The sequence below is a fragment of the Lagopus muta genome, chromosome 3 (assembly GCF_023343835.1).
Source record: "Lagopus muta isolate bLagMut1 chromosome 3, bLagMut1 primary, whole genome shotgun sequence".
In the NCBI taxonomy this organism is placed as follows: domain Eukaryota; kingdom Metazoa; phylum Chordata; class Aves; order Galliformes; family Phasianidae; genus Lagopus; species Lagopus muta.
This window is the reverse complement of record NC_064435.1, coordinates 71,877,495-71,899,990: the sequence shown is the minus strand read 5'-3', so window position 1 is coordinate 71,899,990 and position 22,496 is coordinate 71,877,495. Positions and strand designations below refer to the sequence as shown.

Here is a 22,496-nt window from a genome sequence, read left to right as displayed (position 1 = left end):
CACACCATGCATAACTTAGAATTCAAAGCAAACAAAATTAATTTTCCATTTTATTTTCAGATATTTCACTAAATCACAACTGTCACAAATGAAGATCTTAGTCATAACCAACCAGATTCAAATTAAATTAATTACTTACGAAATCTAAGTTACTTAAAGCAATACAATTCCTTTTACAGTGACGTGAATTTGACTTCTACAAGCCAATCTGGTTCGGCAGAACCTACAGAGTGTGCTGAAGTATTACTTCACAACACGTCACCCTTGGTAGTGTATTTTCTCCTCTGTGACACAGCTAAATAATCAATCAGATCACATACTCAAAGATCTTCTTGAGCTCCAAGCTTTTGCCAAATACTATAGGTTAAGTCAGAACCTTGAAGTTATGCCAAAGCCTTTGAACATCAAACTGAGGTATTCTTAATATGCATTTACTCAAATTAGAAATAAGTTCATTACATACAGGATAAAACAATTCAATAAGACATTAAAATTATAGCTTAATATCTACCTTTTAAAACAAGCGTAGAAAACAAACATGAAAAACAATAAAAAAAATAGCTAAGAAAAATGAAATTTGCTTAGGTGGCAGATAACCATCCTGTTTTTTTCCTAGGCCAAAAGGGACTAAAATGATAAATGACAACTTCCATAGATGGGTTCTGAGACAAGCAAATTACCTGATTCTTACCAAAACAACCCCCTTTGCAGAAGTGATCTCATTACATCAGAAGTTTCTATCCACTTTTGAAACAACAGGGCTTTAGGACTTTCAATAATGTGGAAAAAAAAGTCAGCCTATTGTCAGCAAGCTTAAATACACAGCTGGACTCTGCATGCCATGGAAAAATATTGAGGTCTACAGATCAACAAGTTGACATTCACAGTACATTACTTCCACTCTGTTAACTGTTTTGGCAAGCAGCGATTTCTTGTACAGTCATCAAGAAGTACAGACAATAATTCTTGTATTCTCCCTTCTAGGTCTACACGAGACCCTTGATTAATGGTGTCTGAGTTTCACAAGCAACCTAAATTGACATATTTAGTAGGGAAGACATGGAAAACTGCTTGCCTACCAGTAGAGGTTAATCATGTAGCTCCTGTACAAAGATTAGGCTTACAAAAGATGGGACAAATTGCAAAGGGACAACAGACTGGTAACTTCCCACCACGGGAATTTTCAGAATTTTTCTTCTGAAAAATTTAATTATTTCTCCACAAGACTCATCTCAAGCAACAGCTGCTATTGCAAGACTGCAATCAGATGCTATTTCTCTGTATCAGAAGAATAAATAAGGAATGTTTACAACCTCTGAACTCATTTATTTCAGGTATACTTGTTTTCAAAGTGCTTCCCCCTGAGCAACTCAGATCAAGCTATTCAGTTATGGCTTTGCTTCTCAAAGCAGTTTAACCAGACATCTAAATTGTCCAAGACAGTTTAACCACTTCTAATAATGTAATGAACTTCAGAGCATGCAGCAGGTAAATAAATCATGGTGCTCACTATGACATTCTGTAATAGGATTACAATCCTGAAACCCGCAAGAGTTAAGAAAAATCAGGCAAGGTTTTTATTCCTTTTTCCTGTGCATAATTGGTGGAAGAATAGCTACAATGGTCACTTCGGCAATCAAGACTATGTTTCTCCTTGTGGAAATAGATTAAGAAGCATTTACATCCTTACTGCTATAAACTTAAGGCATTTTTTTCTCTGAAACATATGCAGTATGGAATATCAATTCATTTCAAGTGAGATTATCAAAATTGCCGCACTGCACAAAATTCCGACATGGAATTCCATTTAGGTTTTTTTTTTTTTCCCCTCCTGCAAGCAGACTCTCACTTCTTTCCTTTATGTCTTCCATATACAAATAGGCTAGGGATAGCCTGTAAGTGTGTTTCAAGAAAGCCACAAACTACTACTTCATGCCTCTGTCTCCTTTCATGTCGGGGCTTTCATGCTGGCTGTCCCTGCACTGAAAAGGAGACATTGACTTCTTCTGCTGGCCAGGCCCAAACATAGTGTTTAGGACATGGCAGTACAACAGAACTAAATGCTGTCCCTAAACCTGACCTCTCAACTAAGAACAGTAAGAAGCAGGTCTTCAGCCTTACCTTGGTACCACATTCAAAAGTGATGACTCCAGAACTTTGTTCAGCTAAGATGCTTTGACTGAAAATTACATGAAAACACTGCTCTAAGGGCTCAAGAGAAAATGGTAACTCATTTGTCTTTAATTCTGTGAACACAAACTGCCAAGAATGCTCTATGATTCTGTAGCTAACCAAGCTTTTGAAAAGTCATACACGTCTATCATGAAAAAAATCTTAAGGTCTTCAAGCTCAGCAATTCCAGTCCAGAGAAGCATTGCAGTAGGAAGGGCTGTGCATACCAGTGGCTTCTGACACACACTACCAATGGTCCCTCTCACCCTCAACTTGTAAACCTCAGTGCAACTATACTTTATACATCCTTGGAGAGGATTAATTTAATTTTGATTTCCTCTCTGTGTTTGCTTTGGAGGTTTGCAGCTTGAGCAATACATATGACTAAAATTTGGCAGCAGATGTGTAATATGAAGTATATCATTTCAGGCTGGCTAGCACATTCAGGAAAACAACAAGCAGGCAGTGAGGACAGCTTCATCCCACATTCAGAAAGCGAAAGATTGATGTAAGAATAAGGAAAGGCAAGATATTTTCAGGAGCTGAACTTAGGATGGACGAGGCTCAATATTGTCCATGTGGCACAGGAAATACAGTGCTCAGCAAAACAAGCTTGGATCACAGAGTAGAGAAAGAGGAGAAAGGCATACAGGTCTTCAAACCCACAGTCTTTCCATCATCCAGTGGTACTGTTGGCATTTTGGTTACTAGTGTTATCCAAAGCATGTTAGAGTAAGGGTAACACTAGGGCAATGAAAAGAGGTATTGCAGCCACAAGAAAGCAGACAGAAATAAAAAGATTTTGCTGGGCTGACTTGTATATTTGAGCACTGTGTTAGATTAAAGAATGCGTGAAGCATGTTGAACATAGTTTTTTTTCAATGGAAGAAATAGGAATTAAGTTCTGGACCATACTGTTTCCAATGTAAAATTCAGTGAAACATCCAAAATTTCAGTCTCAAGTTTTACTCCATCAGCTGTTCTTCACAAAGAATTTGTAGCACGTTATACTAAACCAGTGATGTTCTATGCACAATGGAAAGTACGTTCTATCACATTCCAAGTACACAGCAACAGGATTACTTCATTTTTAGCTTGTGCATGTTTTTTTCCATGGCTGATGTGCATTTGCCCAGCTGAATCAAACACTCAGGATGTGGTTCTTGGCAAATACTGCTGTCACGACCTTAGCATTCAAAATACTTGATAAGAGTGCCAATGCTTCCCAACTCTAACAGACTATCTATAAGGACAGGTAAGCTTCTGACACTGCAGTTGTACGTACATCCACATTTTCAGTGCTATACAGCAGAGAAGCTTTATTTTTAATGTAGAGTTCGCTACCTCTTCTCTTATCTTTTGGCAATGCTGTTTCATTTCCTCAGTCAGAATCCCATGCCTTTAGTTTAAGTAGTCCCTTCACTCCCCAGAATAAAATTCAGTTTGGTATTTCTCTGATATGGAACTGAACTAATGTGAAGCAGAAATGCCAAAATCAAACAAAATCCTAGTCCATTCAGACTCCTTCATTAAAAGCTGAATGTTAAAGCTAAGTATGACCATTCACGTTCAAAAGTTAGACACGAATGGACAAAAGCTATCAGATTCAACTCCAGTCCTTTAAAACAACCTTTAAAAAAGTTAATGTTTTTTTCCCTACACTGTGTTTGATACAGTCCCAGTATACAATATGAAATGTTCGCACATTAAGAATCAGAACACTTGTTTCAGTACCTAGATATGACTACCAGCCTCCCAACCACACCATCACCTTTAAACTTTTGCCACAAAGTGTTTCATTACCTTTGTTTTGGTCCAAGTACCTGTATTAGAAGACCATAGTTATACAGTTACTTAAGATGACATGATTTACAAGACAGTGTGACACAGTTAACAGTTAAGCACCTGGTTTTTCCTGGCCTTGTTCTGTAAACCTACAAGTCTTTCCTTGCAGAAATGCTTATTCTTCTACTGCTTCCAGATGTTAAATAGGAATGGCTCTGACTAGGACACCTGAGGCTTCAAAATTTTTGGCTAATCTGCACATCTGCATTAAGATGAATCATCCTACAGGCATCCAACTTGGTGAGCAAAGGCATAACTTCACTCTGCCAAGAGTTCTGCGTACGATGCCCAGACAAACTGTGGTCAGAAAAGAGTGTCCTTCATTTGGATCGAATTACCAGACATGATATACACAAAGGATATTAAGCTAGAATGCCAATAAGACAGAGTAGAAGGTTAAAGATTTCTGAGCCCAGAAGACTTAATCCTGAAGATGAGCAAAGCTGTTCGTGGAACAGAAGGGTGCCTGCAACACTGGGTCAGAAAAAACAGTCATCACTGCTGACAAATTACCTCAGCTGATACCTGAGACTCTATAGCATATAAACATACTCAGAGCCAGAACACAACTAATGGTTGGGGTTTTTTTTTTGTTTTTTTCTCCCCCAAGCAGCAACTGAGGCAACACATTCTTTTCAACTTTTCTAATGAGTAAACATACTTATACTTCAGCCTGCTGTGCTGCTGTGTGAGGTGAGGGCTGGCAATGTGTTTTCAGTTGAGCATCATTCCATGCCAAGTTTTTAGAAATTCCAGTGCACTCACAGATGGGAAAAGTTGAAGCTCATCCAGGTCTTGTATTCAGTTTCTTTAACAGAAGTTAATGAATATGAACATAAATAAGCAAAATCATACACAAATAGCACCTAAAAAACACACAAGTTTCTTGCTACAGAGAAATGCATTAGCATTCAAATGGAGACTGGCATTAATGACAGAATCATTTTTCATACCAAAGGTGACCTTGCTCCTGATGCTAAAAAGAAGCTGAGAAACATCCCTCAGATTTTCTAGGAGGTTTCAGTTAGCTATTTTCCTTCTGTCGAGGCTTTGTGTGAAGTTTTATTACTAGCTTTAGGGATATTATTTTTCTACATCCCTTTGACAAAGAGGACCGGTTATTTCAGTCCAGTAACAACTTTGTAAAAGGTTGGGTGTGCTTTTCATCTACAAGATCCCTATACTCCTGTGCAAATGAGTCCTTGTGGGAATGGTTCATCAAATATTTCCATTTTTAAAGAAATTTTACTGATGAAATATATCTGTGAGATTGCAAGGCATCCTTCTCAAAGATTAACTGAGCTATTTCAAAGTCTTGAAGAAACGTGGCTTCATTAGGGCTTAAGACTAGTAACTGAAACTTATCTTACATTTGCTGAGATTAAAAACAACTGCATCGAGAATGACACGTGAACTATTTTTAGAGCCACAGTCACAGAGTAAAACCCTGAAGTTTACCTTTTGGATTCATGAAGACTATCTGATTACTGAAGCAACACGATAACATCAGTTTTTCCAGGAGTCACAAAATTCCAGAGGTTCACTATGGTTATGCTTGCTGTTAACTGAACCATCCACAACAGAATGCTCCTTTCTTGGACCTGAACTGGCCAACCACACAAACAAAAAGGACACAATTTCTATTACGGGGCCAAAGGAAACAATGTATCTTTTCAGCAGTATCTCAGCCCTTATGGTTATAAGAAAAATATACTGAGTAAGAGTCAATAGGATGTAAATGTTTTGTCATATTTTAACCACCTTTTTTATTTTAGTAACTTCGCAGCTAATGTATTTTGTTTCCCAGTTTCTTTCACTGAACTAGCTTTACTGCTTGCACTTTCCAACTATGTTCTCTTTCCTCCACCCTATGATCCTAGTTAGACCAGCATTTTAAGTTACTGTTACATTCTTGTTCTTTCTCAAGTAGCACAGCTTATAATATATTTCAATAGGGTGGCAGTCGCTCTAATTTAGAACTCCTAAATATTACAGAGTAAGGAAGTCATGGCATATCGTCCTTCTATGCTCATTTTATATCTGAGATATATGAGAAAAGATCTTTCTGGCACAGACAGGAATAAATAAGTTGCTTTAGATATATTCCTACTTCTGTGATAGTAGTAGATCCACATTGGAGAATATTAGAACCACATAGAATTCTGCACTGAAGTATGAATAACAAGTTACAAGCAGAGCTATAAGAATAGTCTGAGCATTAATTTACCAGCAAATTTGAGAAGATATCACTGCTCTTCTCATTAGGCAGGTGTTCAAATCCAGTTCATACATCCTTTTGAAATAGCAGACAAATGCTGGATATCTACAGGTAGCCATGACAAATAACTTAGTACCTTCTTACCTAAGAAGTGCATGATGTTTAGTTTTGAAGCCTCATAGGTACAATATATTTTTAAAAGCCTGATATCATCACAGCAGAGAAACATTCCTTAAAATGTCAGGGGAAATTGAAAAGGAAAAAAAGTAGTACTTTTTGCCGTGTTATGGGTTTCTTCTCCCTTGCCCAAAGACACATTCTTAGAAAAAAAATCATGTGTACAAAATTAATAGACCAGCACATGAAAGCATTTACAGATCAGGCTGAAGAAAGACCAATTATCCTTCACTTCAAACAGTCATTGCATGTGATTGGCAGAATCTGAAGCTAGTAACCGAATGGTCCAGCTGTTACTTTGACAGAGATAAAACTTCATGAAGGACAACACACTCTTAGCAAATCCAGCCAAATATTTAAACTTCAAGAAATGCTGTGAGAATCTGTCTTCCTCAGTTAGAGGCTGATAGAAATGATCTTCAATGAATACTGAAGGAAGCCTGCGTATTCAGCATCCATCCAATGCCGCATCAAAAAAAAAAAGAAAAACAAATGTTCCTCCAAAGAGTTTTTTTCCCCAACAGATGTAAGTCAAGTAGTCTGACAAAGCAGCAGTACCAATAGACACTCAACTACTGACTGCTGTCTGTAGTTTCAGCAGCCAAAGCAGATTCAGTCTTGTGAGTTTTGGTGAGATTCAGAGTAATCTGTTAAAATTGGGTACGTTATCTACTTGATCAAACTGATTCACATGCTTAATGTTCCAAATACAAACGTAAGGGAGGACAAAGTGTGTAGTACAACTGTATCTGAGATACAAGGTCATTAAAAAAATTGGGGAAGTTTACTGAAACAGTACAGAAAAGGTCCGCTTACAGTTAGCATCAGATTGGACTGTAATTCTGGCTCAGATTCCAAGCAATGATTAAAGTCTTGTTTTAGAGAAAAAAGGTGTCATTTCAGGAAGTAAAGTTCAAACTAATGGTTTATTTCAGTCCACAATAGAGAAGGAACAGATGACCATCAGGTTCCCAAACCAGAGCCAACAGATGGTAGCCTGGTTACGCTTTTACCATTTTATCACATTTGTTTCTGTCTGGAAGACAAACAAAGCAAAAAACAAATAACCACTAACACAGTACTGAAACAGCCCTCCCCGGTGCCAAGCAAATGACGGCTTTGCATAGCGCAGGGCTTCTGAAGTTTCAGGTGCCACACAAAGTTTTTATTGCTCAAGTGGGATCTAACAAGCTAAGCTGTCATGGCTTATAAATGTTTATCTTGCCAGTGAGGGGAAAAAACAAATCTGCATTTATCTGCATGAACACAGAAGTATTTTCAAATGAAGCAAATCACAAGCCTCACAGTTAGGAACAAGAATCTGTTCCTTCTGCCTACATCTTGAGATCTCTGAATACAAATATTTCCAGCTGGGAGCCTCTGGAGGAGAAATATTTAATTTTAACAAACAAGTAAAAGATTTCCCACAAACAATAAATACTCAGTAGTCCTGTAAATTTTCATTTTTATACACAAGATGAAAATGGGTTTCATTTTAGGGAAACCCAAAAAAAGCTGTAGATTTAACTAGCACTGGTAAAAACTGAAGTTTAATTATCATGAGTCTAGTGACAATTTACAATGAGTATTTGTGGTTTATCCAAGTCACAGCAAGCAGCACAAGTTTCAGTCATTCAGAACTCAAAAGAGTTCTGAAATCAAGCTTCATCTCAATCATGCATTCACATCCGCAAGGCAGCACAAACAGGACACAGATAGGCTAGATGAAAAATCTCTGTACTTTGCCAGGACAGCTGAAAACTAGTTGATCTAAATGGATTACCAGATCTTACGAGTGAGTATTTACAATGCATCTCCATCAAAATCCCACCTGCCTTTTGGCAAGACTTTATGCACACAATAGATACCAACAGAGTAGGTGAGAAGAAACCTCCCCTCTTTCAACATAGTTGATCAGCTGCCACAGGTCCGTGTTTTGCTGTGTTAGAAAAGAAATCTTTATTCAAATCGTAAAAATGGCAAATATACCTTGATTTTCAAGGGGCTGCAGCTCACAATCCACACTCACATTTAAATATCAAAAAAAGCCTTAAACACGAGAAGAAATATCAAGATGGAAGGTTACTGAACACAAAACAGGAGCACCACCGCAACACAAATTAAATGTTGAACACTGGATGATTAAGACTCAAGAAAAATGTAAAGTGCTGATCATCAGGTTATACTCATAAATTCTGCTTATACCTAATGTAGTGTAATTGCCTAAACCTATGATGATCCACCAGTCAGAATTAACAAGAAATAAGAATAATAACCATCTGTTCTTGAACTGCCATTTTCATCAGCCAACCTCAGTGCATATGTCAAAATCTGAAGAATGCTAGTGGAAATAAGATGCCAAACTTCAATAACGTGAGAAAAACACCATAACAAAGCATTATGGTACAGCAGCAACAGATGAAGAGAGCAAGTCAGCAACATCAAGCAAATACTTCCCAAGTCTGCAGCTAGGTTTAGCACTGTTGGCACTATCATTCTTATGAAATATACAGCCATTTGATAATCTGACAATAATAAGTGATAGAGGAAAACAGAGGAGGATATTTTGTGTTATAAATTTAAGCTATGGTTCAGCACTTAACAGGAATTTAACAGGAGTTAAAGGCAAAAACTTGATCAAAAGAATGAAGTAAAATTGGAACGGCAAGTTCTAGAGTTAATCTGAAGCAGTTTCCTAGTGTCAGTTCACAAGTTCTGGAAAGCAGATAAGCCATACATATTTAAATATACATCATTAGGTTATATATATTCTTGAAACAGTTCAGACATAGCAATTAAAAATATATTTTTTTTTAGACTAGCAAATGTTGGGAAGTCATCAGATGCTTCAAGATGACTTTGCTTTTCTGAGAAGGAAAAGTAGTTATAGCACAGGCAGTAACGAAGAACAGCTGAGGGTCAAAAACTCCCTGTGACAGTGGTATACAAGTGGGTTGGTACAGAACTTTACAGAAGGAATTACGTCTGGGATTCCAGGTTTCTTAAAATCAGATTTAAAGATAACTGAGTAGACCATAATCACTCCTACCAAGCATCACATCTTGTGCTGGAAAAGGTAACGCTAGGCTTTTAAACTGAGGTCATTTCTCTCTAACTACACTGTAAGTGCATTTGCTCACATTTCAGGCAGCAGATCAAGTAAGACTGCAGTTTTATGCACCTCTCCAATTTGTTCCTAGTATTGTTTGGGCAGGCTTTAAGCATTCGGCTATACCATTTCAGTACAAATTAGCCAGAATAATGTAAGGTTTCAATTTGCAGTTTTAACCTAGCCAACATCCTAACCACTTTTGCCTTGTATTTGAACTCTGATTTAAATGTCGATTGCAATGGTATTGTTACAATTAGCAGAACAGCTTTGCAGGAACACTGCCTATTAGATAGCAAAAGCATACAAGATGTGGTTAAACACAAAAAACAAGGGCTAACAACAAGCCTCTATACTACTCTGTACCTCCACATACTGCTCGAGGTGATTATATTTGTGTATGCATTCAGATATGTTGGTTGGAGGAATTTAAATAGTGAGCTCTGTTTATTCTGCCAAAGTGTTTATAGATTTGGATTTATTAACAGTCACGCCTCCCACCCCTCTTATTCCTCCCCAGTTTTTTTGGCTTCAAATGACTCTATTTTGGCACATTGAGTAACACAACATTTCACTTTTCTAGAAAACTTCACCGTCAGAAAAGTAACACAAAACCCTAGGAAGCTTACCTGGTCTCTAGTTTCACTGCCAACTGAAAACAGCCACAGCTCACTCAAAGCCAACTGAACCTCAGCCCAGATCCAAGTAAGTAGGGGCAAATTCAGTAATTCATATCAAATTCAGACATGGCTTGTTGCACAGAAAGACTGTGTAGACAGTACTTCAACAGGAGAACCAAGAGCCTGAACTCCCAAAAACACTGCAAAGACATGAGGACAGAGATAAACAGGGAGAGAACTGCTGCCATGAATTAGGAATTACGCATATGCTTACATGCATTCAGGAAGACCAGATGTAAGTTCTCAGTTCCAGCACTGAATCAGTCAGTGTCTGATGTTAAAGACAAAATGAAAGGAAAAATACTAAAGAATCAAAGTGGGAAAAGATTATTTAACAGGTATCAGACATGAGAATGAATCAAAAAATTCTTCTTGGCAAAAGGACAGTAAAAAAAAAAAAAAAACAGGTTGGAAAACAGCATCTCTTCAACAATTTTTTCCATAACATACAATTATTTGCATGTCCAGAGAAGATGTACAAGCCTTTCAGAAGCTTCAGTGGAACTGGACAAAGTATAGCTGAACAAAGCTATCTATCTTATACCATGAAACACAACACACAGAAGCCTATTCATCAACTGGTTCTCCAGGATTTTCATCTCTCTCTGAAATAACATCAGGACTGTACTTACCCAAATTTTCCAACTCAGATGCCTCTTCTTCATGAAGCTACTTTAATATCAAAAGATTCAATATCAAAAGATTTAATTTCATCTTCCTAAATTTTCATAATGTCCATCAAGTACAATCACAGAATTGTAGGGGTTGGAAGGGACCTCCAGAGATCATCGAGTCCAACCCCCCTGCCAAAGCAGGTTCCCTACAATGCAAAGATCTGCTTAAACACACCAAATCAATTAAGAGCTGTTTGGAGATACAGGGACACCCAGCCTTTTTAAAGAACGGGATTGTGAAGCCAGTAGAGATTAACAGGATGACATCTTCCCTGAAAAGACCCTATAACGTGTATTTCATCTCACTTTTTTTTGCTCACTGGTAAATTGAAATGAAGGGCATATATCCCAAATAGAACTTTTTGTATTCAACAAATGTCACTTAATATGTGCTCACAAAGAGCACTGACAAGGGCTTTCTAATACAGAGCTCAAACAATTCTGGAAAAGAAGGTTCCATAAAGTTCTTCAGGAAAATTAGAAAAGGCAATTACTAATTTCTTACACTTCTGAGTATGAAAGGCTGGGACAGAAATGTATATCATTCTTAGATAAAATAAGTTACAGTGTGAAACTACTGCTTTGAGAGTTCTCACATATCAATAAAGCTCAATCTGTCTTTCCATAGTTCATTAAAAAATTGTTTGAAAAGCAGCTGCTTTTTCTATTTTTCTCTACAGTCCTCCAGAATGACTTCGACATTTTAGGTGTCAAAGCAGAAATAACTATATTCCCTGTTCCTACTTTCCTCTAGGCATTAATCATGCATTAATTCACTTACAGTCTGTACAATAAAGAGATGTAGTAGCAGTAGTCAAATTCTGGTCACTTCTGAAAGTCACTTGAAAGTTATTTTCTTAAGAAATGAATCAACATTAGAGCACAGCAAACGTATGAAGCACTTTTAGTACTTTTACTAATGACTTTATGAATAGAAGATAATTTCTCTTGAAAAAGTTTATTCAGCTACACTCTTTTTCTTGTTAAACTGAACATAAATCCAGTTCCAGATACTTAGGTACCTGGTACTTCTGCAATTAGACAAAAACTTGAATGAGCACTTGTAATTCTATATTCAGAACAGTAGAAGTCTTATGAATTTTCAGAGCTCTCAGTCAGACTTGTAGATTGCTAGCCACCAGTACATATTTATTTTTGAAGGACTGCAGCAATTACAGACATGTCAGAATGAGAACCACTACTGGGAGAAGGGTAGTTCTTCATCCCCAGCTGCCCCTTCCTCTGGAACTTACTACATGTCAAGAGAAGAGGACAGACAGCACAAATTCCCTAACACAGACTGGGACTTGCCAACATACCAGCCATTTAAGTTTTGTTATCAGGGACTCAACAGAAAAGGATGCCAAGGACCACAGTAACATTACTTCATTGATCTTAACTAGATGTCATCTCATACAGGGTATACAGTAACACTCTTACATGAGTAATTAAAGCATTACATATCTGTGAAACGCTACACTTTCACCCAAATGTGATTTAACGAAGTGAATGGTTCCTAATGGATGCAGTTATTCCAGTCACATTACTGATGTTGTTTCTCTCAGAACTGCTGAAAAGCTCAAATAAAACAGAAAGGAGGATGCAACTACCAGAACTGTGACTGGGCATCTTCCTTGCATGTATAATACAGAGATCTAAACTCTGGATGTAATACCTCTTCTGCTGAGATGCAGTGCCAAAACAAATGCATTTGCTCTCCACACTAAGCATAAAAGGCAATGCTAACATGCAAAAAGCTGTGTCCTCTTCATTTGTCTGTTTCCTAAATTGAGTCACTTTCAAGTTTATTTAAGGTACATGAACATCATGTGATGAAGACAGATGCTGGAGTTCTAAGGATATTGCTGAAGGAAAAAAAAAATAAAAATCAAGGTCTCTAAAAGTCAGCATCAGTAAAAGCAGATATAATTTTAATTTCTGCAGAATACAGCAACTGACATCGCTATATTTCCACAGAATTTAAAATAAACATTAACAGGATATATTCACAGGTATTTCAGCACTTAACCCTATTGCTAAAACAGTATTTTTGTTTCAGGCCTAACACTCCATTTTGATTTTATAGAAACTGAGAAATAAATTAGAACTCATACATGAAGCTCATGCACGAGCTCTCAATTTAAAGCAGCCTCTGGATTACCATTTAAGAGCATCTACACATGAAGTGCAAACAGTATTGATTTTTTATTTAAAAAGCTGTGAAGTTAATATGAAGCATTCAGCCTGGACATAACATTCCATGCTCTGCAGGTAAGTGTTAGAAGAAAGCTCCCTAACCAAGGTAAGCCCATACAAAAACATTCGGTCTAGCCTTCTAAATCAAACTTTAAACAATAATATTCCGGCTAAGGCCATGTCTAGCAAATTGCATTTAAACAGCCCACAAAAATCCATTTAGTCTTTCATTGCCAGAACAGCAACAGGGGGTAGCAAAAACTCATGTGTTCTAAAGTTTCTAACTGTAAGTGATTGATGGGATAAAGGATTGCAGACAATGTCTGAGACTGGAAAAGAGGTAAAATGTAGTGTATATTCAAAGCTAAAGAAAACAGCATTGTCAGAAGAGGAGACAGAGCAGAGGCAAAGTGAATGCACATCCACAGCTCACCATGCTTTCTTCTGAGCCAAGCTGTAGCCAGACTGTACCCACAGCACATTCAGTTATTTACGCAGAGAAGTCCTGACATCTGTTTTTTGCCTCCTGCCCTTTACTGGATGATAGAAAGTAAAAGCCACAGTGGGTGCAGCTTCAGCAAGAGACAGAACTTCAGTTTCTGCACCAGTGCAGCCTCATCACTGCATCATTCTCATGTGCATCACCGCTATCTTGAGTCAGAGTTTAGGAAGCTGAGAGATCTGCCAGTAACTGTCTGCTATTTGCTGGTAGATGCTGTGCAGTTCACCCACGAAGATGTTTATAGTGCTATCAAATGCTGTCTTTTTGAAGCATAAAGATCATCTCCTACAACTCTACAGATATTCATGACCTACAGCATGAAGGAGGGCACTACGGCACTGCATTTAGGTGATAATCACATCTCCCATTCCCATCAAGAGATTTAACTGCTGTCACCTCAACAGCATATCTAAGTCTGAAACACCACATAGGCCATTTCAAGCAGGTAGTAACTCATTTCTTGAACTCACCCTCTACAGAAACATCACAGCACTGAAAATTCACAAACAGAATGAATGCAGAAGATCAAATATGGAGTTCATTTGATTGCTCACACAAACAACAAGATAACACCTGCTGCCACAGAGCTTCTGAGGTAGTTTCCTCTTTCAAGGAAGAATCTTGTCTCACATCTTTCTGCAGTCCCTGGGAATTTATAGCTGCCTGCAAGTATTTTACATAACTGCCTCTCTAATGTAAAGTACCAAAGAGCTGCATGAACTGGTCTTATCATTTCCTTCCTAGTTTTTCCATGGCTTTTCAGGGATTCAACTTCAATAAGTGTTTTGTCAACAGAAGAGAAGAGATGCTGTGCAGAACTGGAGAGAGTTAGGTCTGTTTGCAAAGCTGGAAAGCAGGAGACAAGAAAGGCCTTCAGCCTTGCATAAAAATTCTGTGCTCTTCACAAAGCTAGGCACCCAAGAATTCAGCCACCACTAGAAATTAAAGGGTTGCAAAGAAGCTGTAACTTTTTTTTTTTTTTTTTTTAAGAGTTATTTCCCATGCCAATGAAGGTGAGAAAAAGCTTAGCAGCAACCTTTCATTTTCCTATCTACTCCAGACCTAGGACATACACATTTCACCACACACATCACGACTCATTCACAAGACAGCATGCAGTGCTATGAATTTACAACACAGGGTTAAAGTAAAGGAAAGAGTTCAAGTGTTTGCCCCAGCTTCAGCCTCATGTTGAAGAGCAATATGCACTTAGTCTCCATGGTGGGCAGGTACTACTGTAACATGACAAGCAAACACCAGAGGATAGAGTACTATAAAGGTAAATTTAACTAAACAGTTGTAAAAAGTTATGAAAAGACATAAGTGCAACTGCTAGTACAGTGCCTAACACAATCAAGCTCTTGTTCTTAGCTACTCCCTAGACATTACTCTGTAACTGAACTGTAAAAAAGCATTCAGTCCTTTAAGTGCAGAACTCTTCTCATCTTGCAGAACATGCGATTCCTTCTCTTCGTTTGAATCCTCCTACAAGGCAAGTCTACTACACAAGGGGGAAAGAGGCATCATTAGTTAAGAACGAAACCACTGAACAAAAACCCACAGACAAACTGGTTGAAAAACAGGCCTTCCAGTCACAACACTGGTTTGTACAGGACTCTGTGGTTTTTTTTTCCCCCTCAACACTACTTCCACTTCTCTGCTCTCACTTGCCTTCATAAAACCCTCACGCTCCTTGGTTATGTCATTTAAAGTACCTGACAGATTATACAGCAATCCATATTAATACAGCTCCATTAAGTGACCCATATTAACTGCTCAGCAGAAAAACTTGGTAGCAACACAACAGCAGAACAGATAGAGGGATGGACTACCACTGCTGCTATTAAAATAAGCGTTATCTACACACCTTCCTATTTTCACCCTTCTGTAAGGAGTGTAGACTCATGTCTGAAATTGTCTTCAAGAGTGGGAAACAACTACTGTTGTGAACTTCGTATCTGCACAAGAGCTCAGAAAACATCTTTACTACAGCATCTGCTGGCCTGTATTTCAACCTCCCTCACTAATGAACTAAACAGCTGCAAAAATGTGGTGAAGATTTCACGATCTACACCGGTATTCCCTGGCTCTACAATAGGTTAGATTAACAACATAAATCTTAGAGATTAATAAAGAATTATTTTGCGTTATCTGATTAGAAAATAAGGGAAAAGAAATGTTTTCCTGATTAAAGTAAAACAGAAATTTAAAGCAATTGTTAAGGACTGACTTCAGAGTTTCCACTACTCCTTTGTGCTTTTTTTTCTTGGCTGTCATACAGAAAAGTTAAAATGCTTTTATACATTTCCTAAATTTACTTGGCATCTTGGCAATTCATCTCCTTCATGCACCTCAAAACTTGCCGATCTAAAGCTTAGTGAAACATGAAGTCTACTATTCAACTTAACTTTATTAACTGTATATTCATTTATTGTTAAATTTATTGTTCAGACTAAAAAGCAGAGATTCTGAACCAGAATCTCATATGATTCACAGGTGCCAGATCTTCATTCTTGATAGGGGATTGTGCATGCCTAACAATAAACTCTTGTGATTTATATGGTCATTTATTACTTACATGAACTCCTTTTACTGTTCAGATTCTACAGTTATAGCTAGACTTGCCAAACGAGAACAATTCAAACCCTATGGTTTCTTCTAACAATAAGAAACAAAGCCAGACTGAAAGCAACCAGAGCTTATAACTTCATTTGTAATGGCAGAAGTGAAAGAAGTCAAATTTATTGTTTTATAATTACCAAGTACAACTGATATATTTTGACTGAGTAGAAACTCTAGTTAAGGTCTATAAATGTATCATTTAAAAAAAAAAAAAAAAAAAAAGCTTTCAGCTTACATTACTAAACTACATACAGATTTAATGATTTCCTCTCAGCCTCTGAAGACACTCTAGTAAAAACTAGGGCCAACGTACCTCCATTTAGCAAAGCACACCTACTCACATGTAGTAAGGCAGCAGGAAAGGATCAGCATTTCTCTGTTCAAGAGCCAGTTAGTGCAATGTTATGTTACTACTGACATACCAAACCTTTCCTTCCCCTAGACATCAAAAATCTACTCCCAGGTGGTAGTCTAGTAACTGCAGGTGAGATGCATAAATCTAATTAAATCCTGTCAGCTCTTCATATCTATAGACACACTTCTGAAAACTCTGTAGAAACAACTCACATTTCACGATGTTCTTAATATGAAAATAAGAGGTTGAATTTTAACCTAGAACACATGCCAGAACAAGCTTCCACCAAGTATATTCTTCAGAAATAAGTTCAAAATCAGATCACATCTAAAGTATAAAAAGTTTTTGCAACATTATTCAAAACTCTCCACTCTTTCATTCTGCAGAGAATCCTTTGTCACAAGCTTAAACCAGAAAACACAGCAGGCAGAAGCAGAAACTCGACACAGGAAGAAAAACTGTTTTTTAATTTCTAGTATGCTAATAGCACTGTACACAGAAGGAACAAGGAGGAGGAGAGGTTCCTTTTCTGAAAATAGCTAGGATTATGCAGGGGGGCCCGACCTGAGTAATGAATACCAGATGCCTACCTTCACTGGTAGCTGCATTCTTCTGGGCTTTGGTGGGCGTGTGATCTGTACTTGAACTCACGTCGGATGAGATGCTTGAGCTGCCTTTGCCTGCAAAAGGAGAAAGAGGTAGAGAGGATGAGAAAGAACAAACGCAAGTATCCTCAGCAAAGAAGAAAGGCCCTCCATATCAAAACCTGGAGAAGTTCCAGAAAGCTTTAAACTGATTTTAAAACAGCTGATGTTCATTTTGGACTCATCTAGGTGGAAGCTAACTGCATGGTAGTTCACACCATATGCATCCTTACATGTACTACAGCTGCAAACAGGCTCCAGTGTCACAGGGGTTTCATATTGAGTGAAAAAAATGTGATTAATGTCATTAAGAGAACTTTCCTAACCATTTTTCTAATTCAAGTACCTCTAAAACAGATCAGCAAAAGTGGACACTGACCCTTATCAGCACTGATTAAATTCCAGATGTGTTAACTAAGTTTAGATTTAGGTGCTCACACGACCTATTTAAGTCATTTGATCACCTGAAAATGAAAGCAAGGTCACTGCTGTTTCTTCCTACATCATACTACTGCTTGAAACAATACAATTTTGAAACCAGTACTTTCATGGTTGCTATTTTTCAACTTCTTTTTTGTTTTTGTTAACTCAGATGGGTGCTGCAGAAGAACAGATGAAGCTGAAATGAGCTTGTCTTTCTGTTCACCTGGAAAGATCTAAGAATTATTCATCTCTCATTCTCTCCATTCATTCTGCTTGATGTCAGTAAGTATGAACAGGGACACTCTGCTCCTCCAGCAGGAACCAGACCAATCACCCTATCAGCAATATACGAGATACACATAGAGCATAAAGGTAACAAATGCTGTAACACCTTTAGAAATTATCTATTCTTCCAACGCTGCATTGCTAAAACCCTTAAGAATTATGTTAGCTTTTGAACCAAAATTACACTGTATGCAGAAAGCTAGCTGACACCATGTTTCTGTCACTTGAGTAAACCTATAATCACAGGAATGTTAGCAAGAGACTTTTCTGATCTGTTATTTCAATCAAGCATTCCTTGGGGTTCTGGGTTACAGTATGCCTGGTTTTCATAACATTTAGATGTAAGGAGGAGGTCTGCTTTTTAAAGGTGCCACAACAGAACAAGGATTTAAGTTTTAATGCAAAACAACTGGAGAATGTGCAAACGTAGGTTGCTTCACAACCAAGGTACTGCCACTTAATCCGTCAGCCAACCCTAGAGAATTGTTCTCTGCATAAAGTTGCTTAAGTTAACATGTTTGGATTTGAGAGATGATTGTGGAGTGAAAGGATATTAAAAAGGCCAGAAGGAAGTGAAAAAATAAATGGCTAAGGCCAGTAGTCGGGTGGGGTAAAGAGAAAAAAGCGCATCAGTGATTCACTGACTGCTTTTTACATTCCTTTAAAGAACACTCAAGAAGCAGCGCCCCTAGAATATCACTTCCATTGCTCACAAGCTGTGGCACAAGTTGAAGTAATGGACTGTGGTCTTTCCAGAAATGAGTGCCCCAAAATAGCTCTGAGCTCAGGCAACTACAATTGCAGTAAAAGAAATCCAAATGAGAAAAGAGAAGGCTAAGTGTGAAATGCTAGTTTCCAGGAAGAGACCAGAGAACTTGGAATGCCCACAGCAGCTGATATTAACGATGAGCTAGTGTCTTTGAGGGTACTGCCACTATCAACAGCAGCTGCAAAGGCAGGACAACATCTGAGGAGTATCAGCTCCTCTTAACAGACTGATACAAATCAAATTGCCATCATAGGGTGCTGAATGCCAGTACATCCAATAGCAACAGATTATTTACAGAGCACACTTCTGTAGTAACTGTGAAACATTAGATGCATGTCAAAGTATTTCCCTACCACTTCAATATCAAAATATTTTAACTCCTCATGAGAAGTCAAAATTGGAAATTAAGAAAAACACTCTTGTTATTGCTTGCATTGGATAACAATTCTTCCTACAAATATACTTTAAGTATTTTATTATCGTCTTAGTATTTTCTGTGTTAGTATTTTATTGTGTTACCATCCTCTTACCACATACAGCCACAAAACAAGCCTTTTCTCTGTCTACATTGAAATGCTCCATTTGGGCAGGGAAGAGAAGCAAGAGATACTTGCTGGTAAATTTTCAGCAAGTGTTTTAAACAGATTAGCAGACACTACATCTATTCTTGTGATGTGAAATTGCCTAGCTTTAGCTACTATAACCTCATGTACACGTGCAAGAAATAACCCAGAAGAGCATTCAAGCCTTCTACATACAAGTTTGATGATCAGAAAAAGTATATACTCAGGAAGTTCATAGATGGCACAAAATGAGGACGTGTGGTTCTTGCACTACGACATCACTGCCATTCTAAGGAACCTTAACAGGCTGAGAAATGTGCTGGCAAGAACCTCAGGAAATTAGTTCAACAAAAGGAAACGCCAAGTCCTGCAAGTGGGGAGGAATAACCCCTGCACCTGGACATGCTGAGAAACCATCTACACAGAAAGAGACCTGGGGGTCCAGGTAGACACCGGGCTGAACACGGGCCAGCAACAAGCCTTTGTGGCAAAGGCCAGTGATGTCCTGGCTGCACTAGACAAAGCATTGCCAGCAAACAGAGGGAGGTGAGTCTGCTTGAAGACTTCACTTAAAAAGTCTCCAGCCATTCTGAAATCACAGTAAGTGATTAGGCAGCAAGATGTGTGTTAAGGGTGTTACAACTGTAAATCAAGCAGGCTTGCATCAACACAGCAAGTAGAATCTGCAAGAGCTAGTTAACTGCATATACCAATAATCTTACCCACGCTTTGCATTCTAATCCGGTCTTTTTGAAGACACTTGCCTTCCTGGCAATAAATATCACTCTGCTAAACAGTTCTAAAAAAACCTCAATACCACATGTGCATTTTTATGTAATTTTTTTAAAGCATTTTACAGCTTAGTGAATAAGTCATTACCTTAATGGCTATAGGAATTCAACAGTATTTATATCAGAGTGAAACAAACTCCTATCATGCTTGGTGCCACAACTTCACCTTGCAAGCAGTCTATTGAATCTTGTTGCAAACAAGATTATACAAAATTAAAAAAAAATAAAAAATAAAAATAAAGGCAGCAGCAGTAAGAAGCTGTATCTCAATACTTTACTGTTCTCTGCTGGTAGTAAGCATTGTCCTACTCTTTCATAATTTTCAATGCTAGTTTAAGAATCACTTTTGTGTTAGAGAATCCCTACTAGTCATCAGCTTGCTGTCAAGAACAACTTGCATTTTGTTAGTATTCTGTATCCATTCCCCTATTGTCTGTTTCAGGATATCTTTTCTATAAGAAAGGATATCCTTCAGAAGGATATTTGACCAAGTGAACAAAATGCTACCAGTAGATACTGTTCACAACAATAAACAGAAGATTGGATACTTAAGAAGTTGTTGAAGGGAGGCTTGCAAAGTGCATGGAGATGAGCAGTAGGAATTGTGAACAGAGGATGTCACCACTCTTTGACTTCTACTCACACAAAAATCCAGTGAATTTGACAATTTGAAAAACAGGTATTACTACCAAATATTGTGCTTTCTGATTCCATGTGTATGCTGCGCTGTAACATTTCAACTGAAATTGTTGTTTAATTCCATGGTGAACCAAACTGACCTTATTGAATTGCCAGATGCCCACCCAATTGCTCCCCCTAGTCGTATCGTTAGCATTCACAAATGTGGTTACACATACTTTACTTAATGGTGCACTGTATCGTGTTTTGTTCTGTGAGCAAAGATATTCAGGTTAGGGATTCTTTTTTCTTTTTCCCCCCTTCCTGAATAGTTTATCACAGAATAGCAGGGATTGGAAGCAACCTCAAGAGATCATTGAGTTCAGCTTCCTTGCTAACGCAGATACTCTATAACAGAATGCACAGCTAGGCGTCCAAATGGGTCTTGAATGTTTCCATAGCAGACAACTTCATCGCCTTTACAGTTTTCCATAAAAATGATAAAACAGAACTAGTGATGCTTCTGGAATACTTGTAAACATAAAAAGTGATGTAGAAAGTTAGTACCACGGGGGTAAGACAGACAAACTAAAAGCCATTGTTTCCCTAATTGCAGCAGTTACCACTTCATAATTAGTTTTTAGATTTTAAAGAAAACCTGAATATATCATAATGTACTTTTAAATAAGTAGGAGTTAAGAAGAAATTCTTTACTATGAGGATGGTGAGGCATCAAAACAGACTGCCCAGAGAAGCTGTGGCTGACCCACTGTAGAAGCGTTCAAGGCCAGGCTGAGTGGGGCTTCGAGCAACCTGGTCTACTGAGACACATTTGTGTCTATGGCAGCATAGTTAAAACTAGATTTTTTAAGATCCTTTCCAATCCAAGCCATTCTACAAAAAAGCTCATTGCATGAGCCAGCAATGTGCTCCTGCAGCAAAGATGGCTAGCAGCACTGGGCAGAGCACTGGGCAGAGCACTGGGCAGAGCACTGGGCAGAGCACTGGGCAGAGCACTGGGCAGAGCACTGGGCAGAGCACTGGGCAGAGCACTGGGCAGAGCACTGGGCAGAGCACTGGGCAGAGCACTGGGCAGAGCACTGGCAGCAAGTGGCATGCATTCTCAGGTCTCATATTCACCCCAAACTCATCCGAGACAAGGTTCTTCCGCAGCACTTCTCTCAAGGCATTATCTGCCTATAATACACCATGTCAATTCTAAGTGCTAATTTCAACCGTGCCACAGGAAAACTTGACGTATTGAGGCACAACACAGCTCTTCAGAGATGAGAGCACCTTTTCAAATCAAAAACTGCCATGAGAAAGTCATAGTAAGTGAATAAAACCTGACAGGGGCTCTAACACAGTGACAACTAGAAGGACCAAACAGAGAGCAATACTGAAAAGATTACAGAAACAAACACTGTATTCGATTCTTTGCTTCCTTTGTGACTCTTTGTAAAAATTGAAGGCCTGACAGATGTTTCCCTAGTGTGGCTTGAGATTGCCTAAAGCTTCCTTCACGCTTTCAACAGTTTTTGATTTTGCAGCCAGAAACCAAACTGCACTCCAGTAGTAGGTAGATAGGGTGGTAGAATGCAATTATCATTTTGTGTAACGTAATGCACAGCCAGAATGAAGGTAGCATGGCCTTCACACCTACAAGTAATCATACAGCCACACAGCTGCAATTCAAATCATGCCTCCAAATTGCTTCTGAAGAAGGAAGAGCATGGATGTTATTTTGTTTGTTTTAAATCTACCAGTGCCAAAGCCCTACAATTTGCAGAATCCTTTCCTACGCCTGTCTAACCTAGTATCTTATTTCCTACATATTATTTTGATTCTACTGG

At 38.2% G+C, this 22,496-nt stretch overlaps 1 protein-coding gene across 2 annotated transcripts in view; it reads right to left on the bottom strand.

Moving 5' to 3' along the window:
- FBXL7 (F-box and leucine rich repeat protein 7) overlaps positions 1 to 22,496 on the bottom strand; it is a 165,004-nt gene that overhangs the window by 109,988 nt on the left and 32,520 nt on the right. For both annotated transcript variants that reach the window (XM_048940163.1, XM_048940164.1), the window contains exon 2: positions 17,141 to 17,230. In XM_048940163.1, coding sequence (XP_048796120.1) covers positions 17,141 to 17,230 — 90 coding nt within the window. The remainder of the gene's footprint in view (positions 1 to 17,140; positions 17,231 to 22,496) is intronic.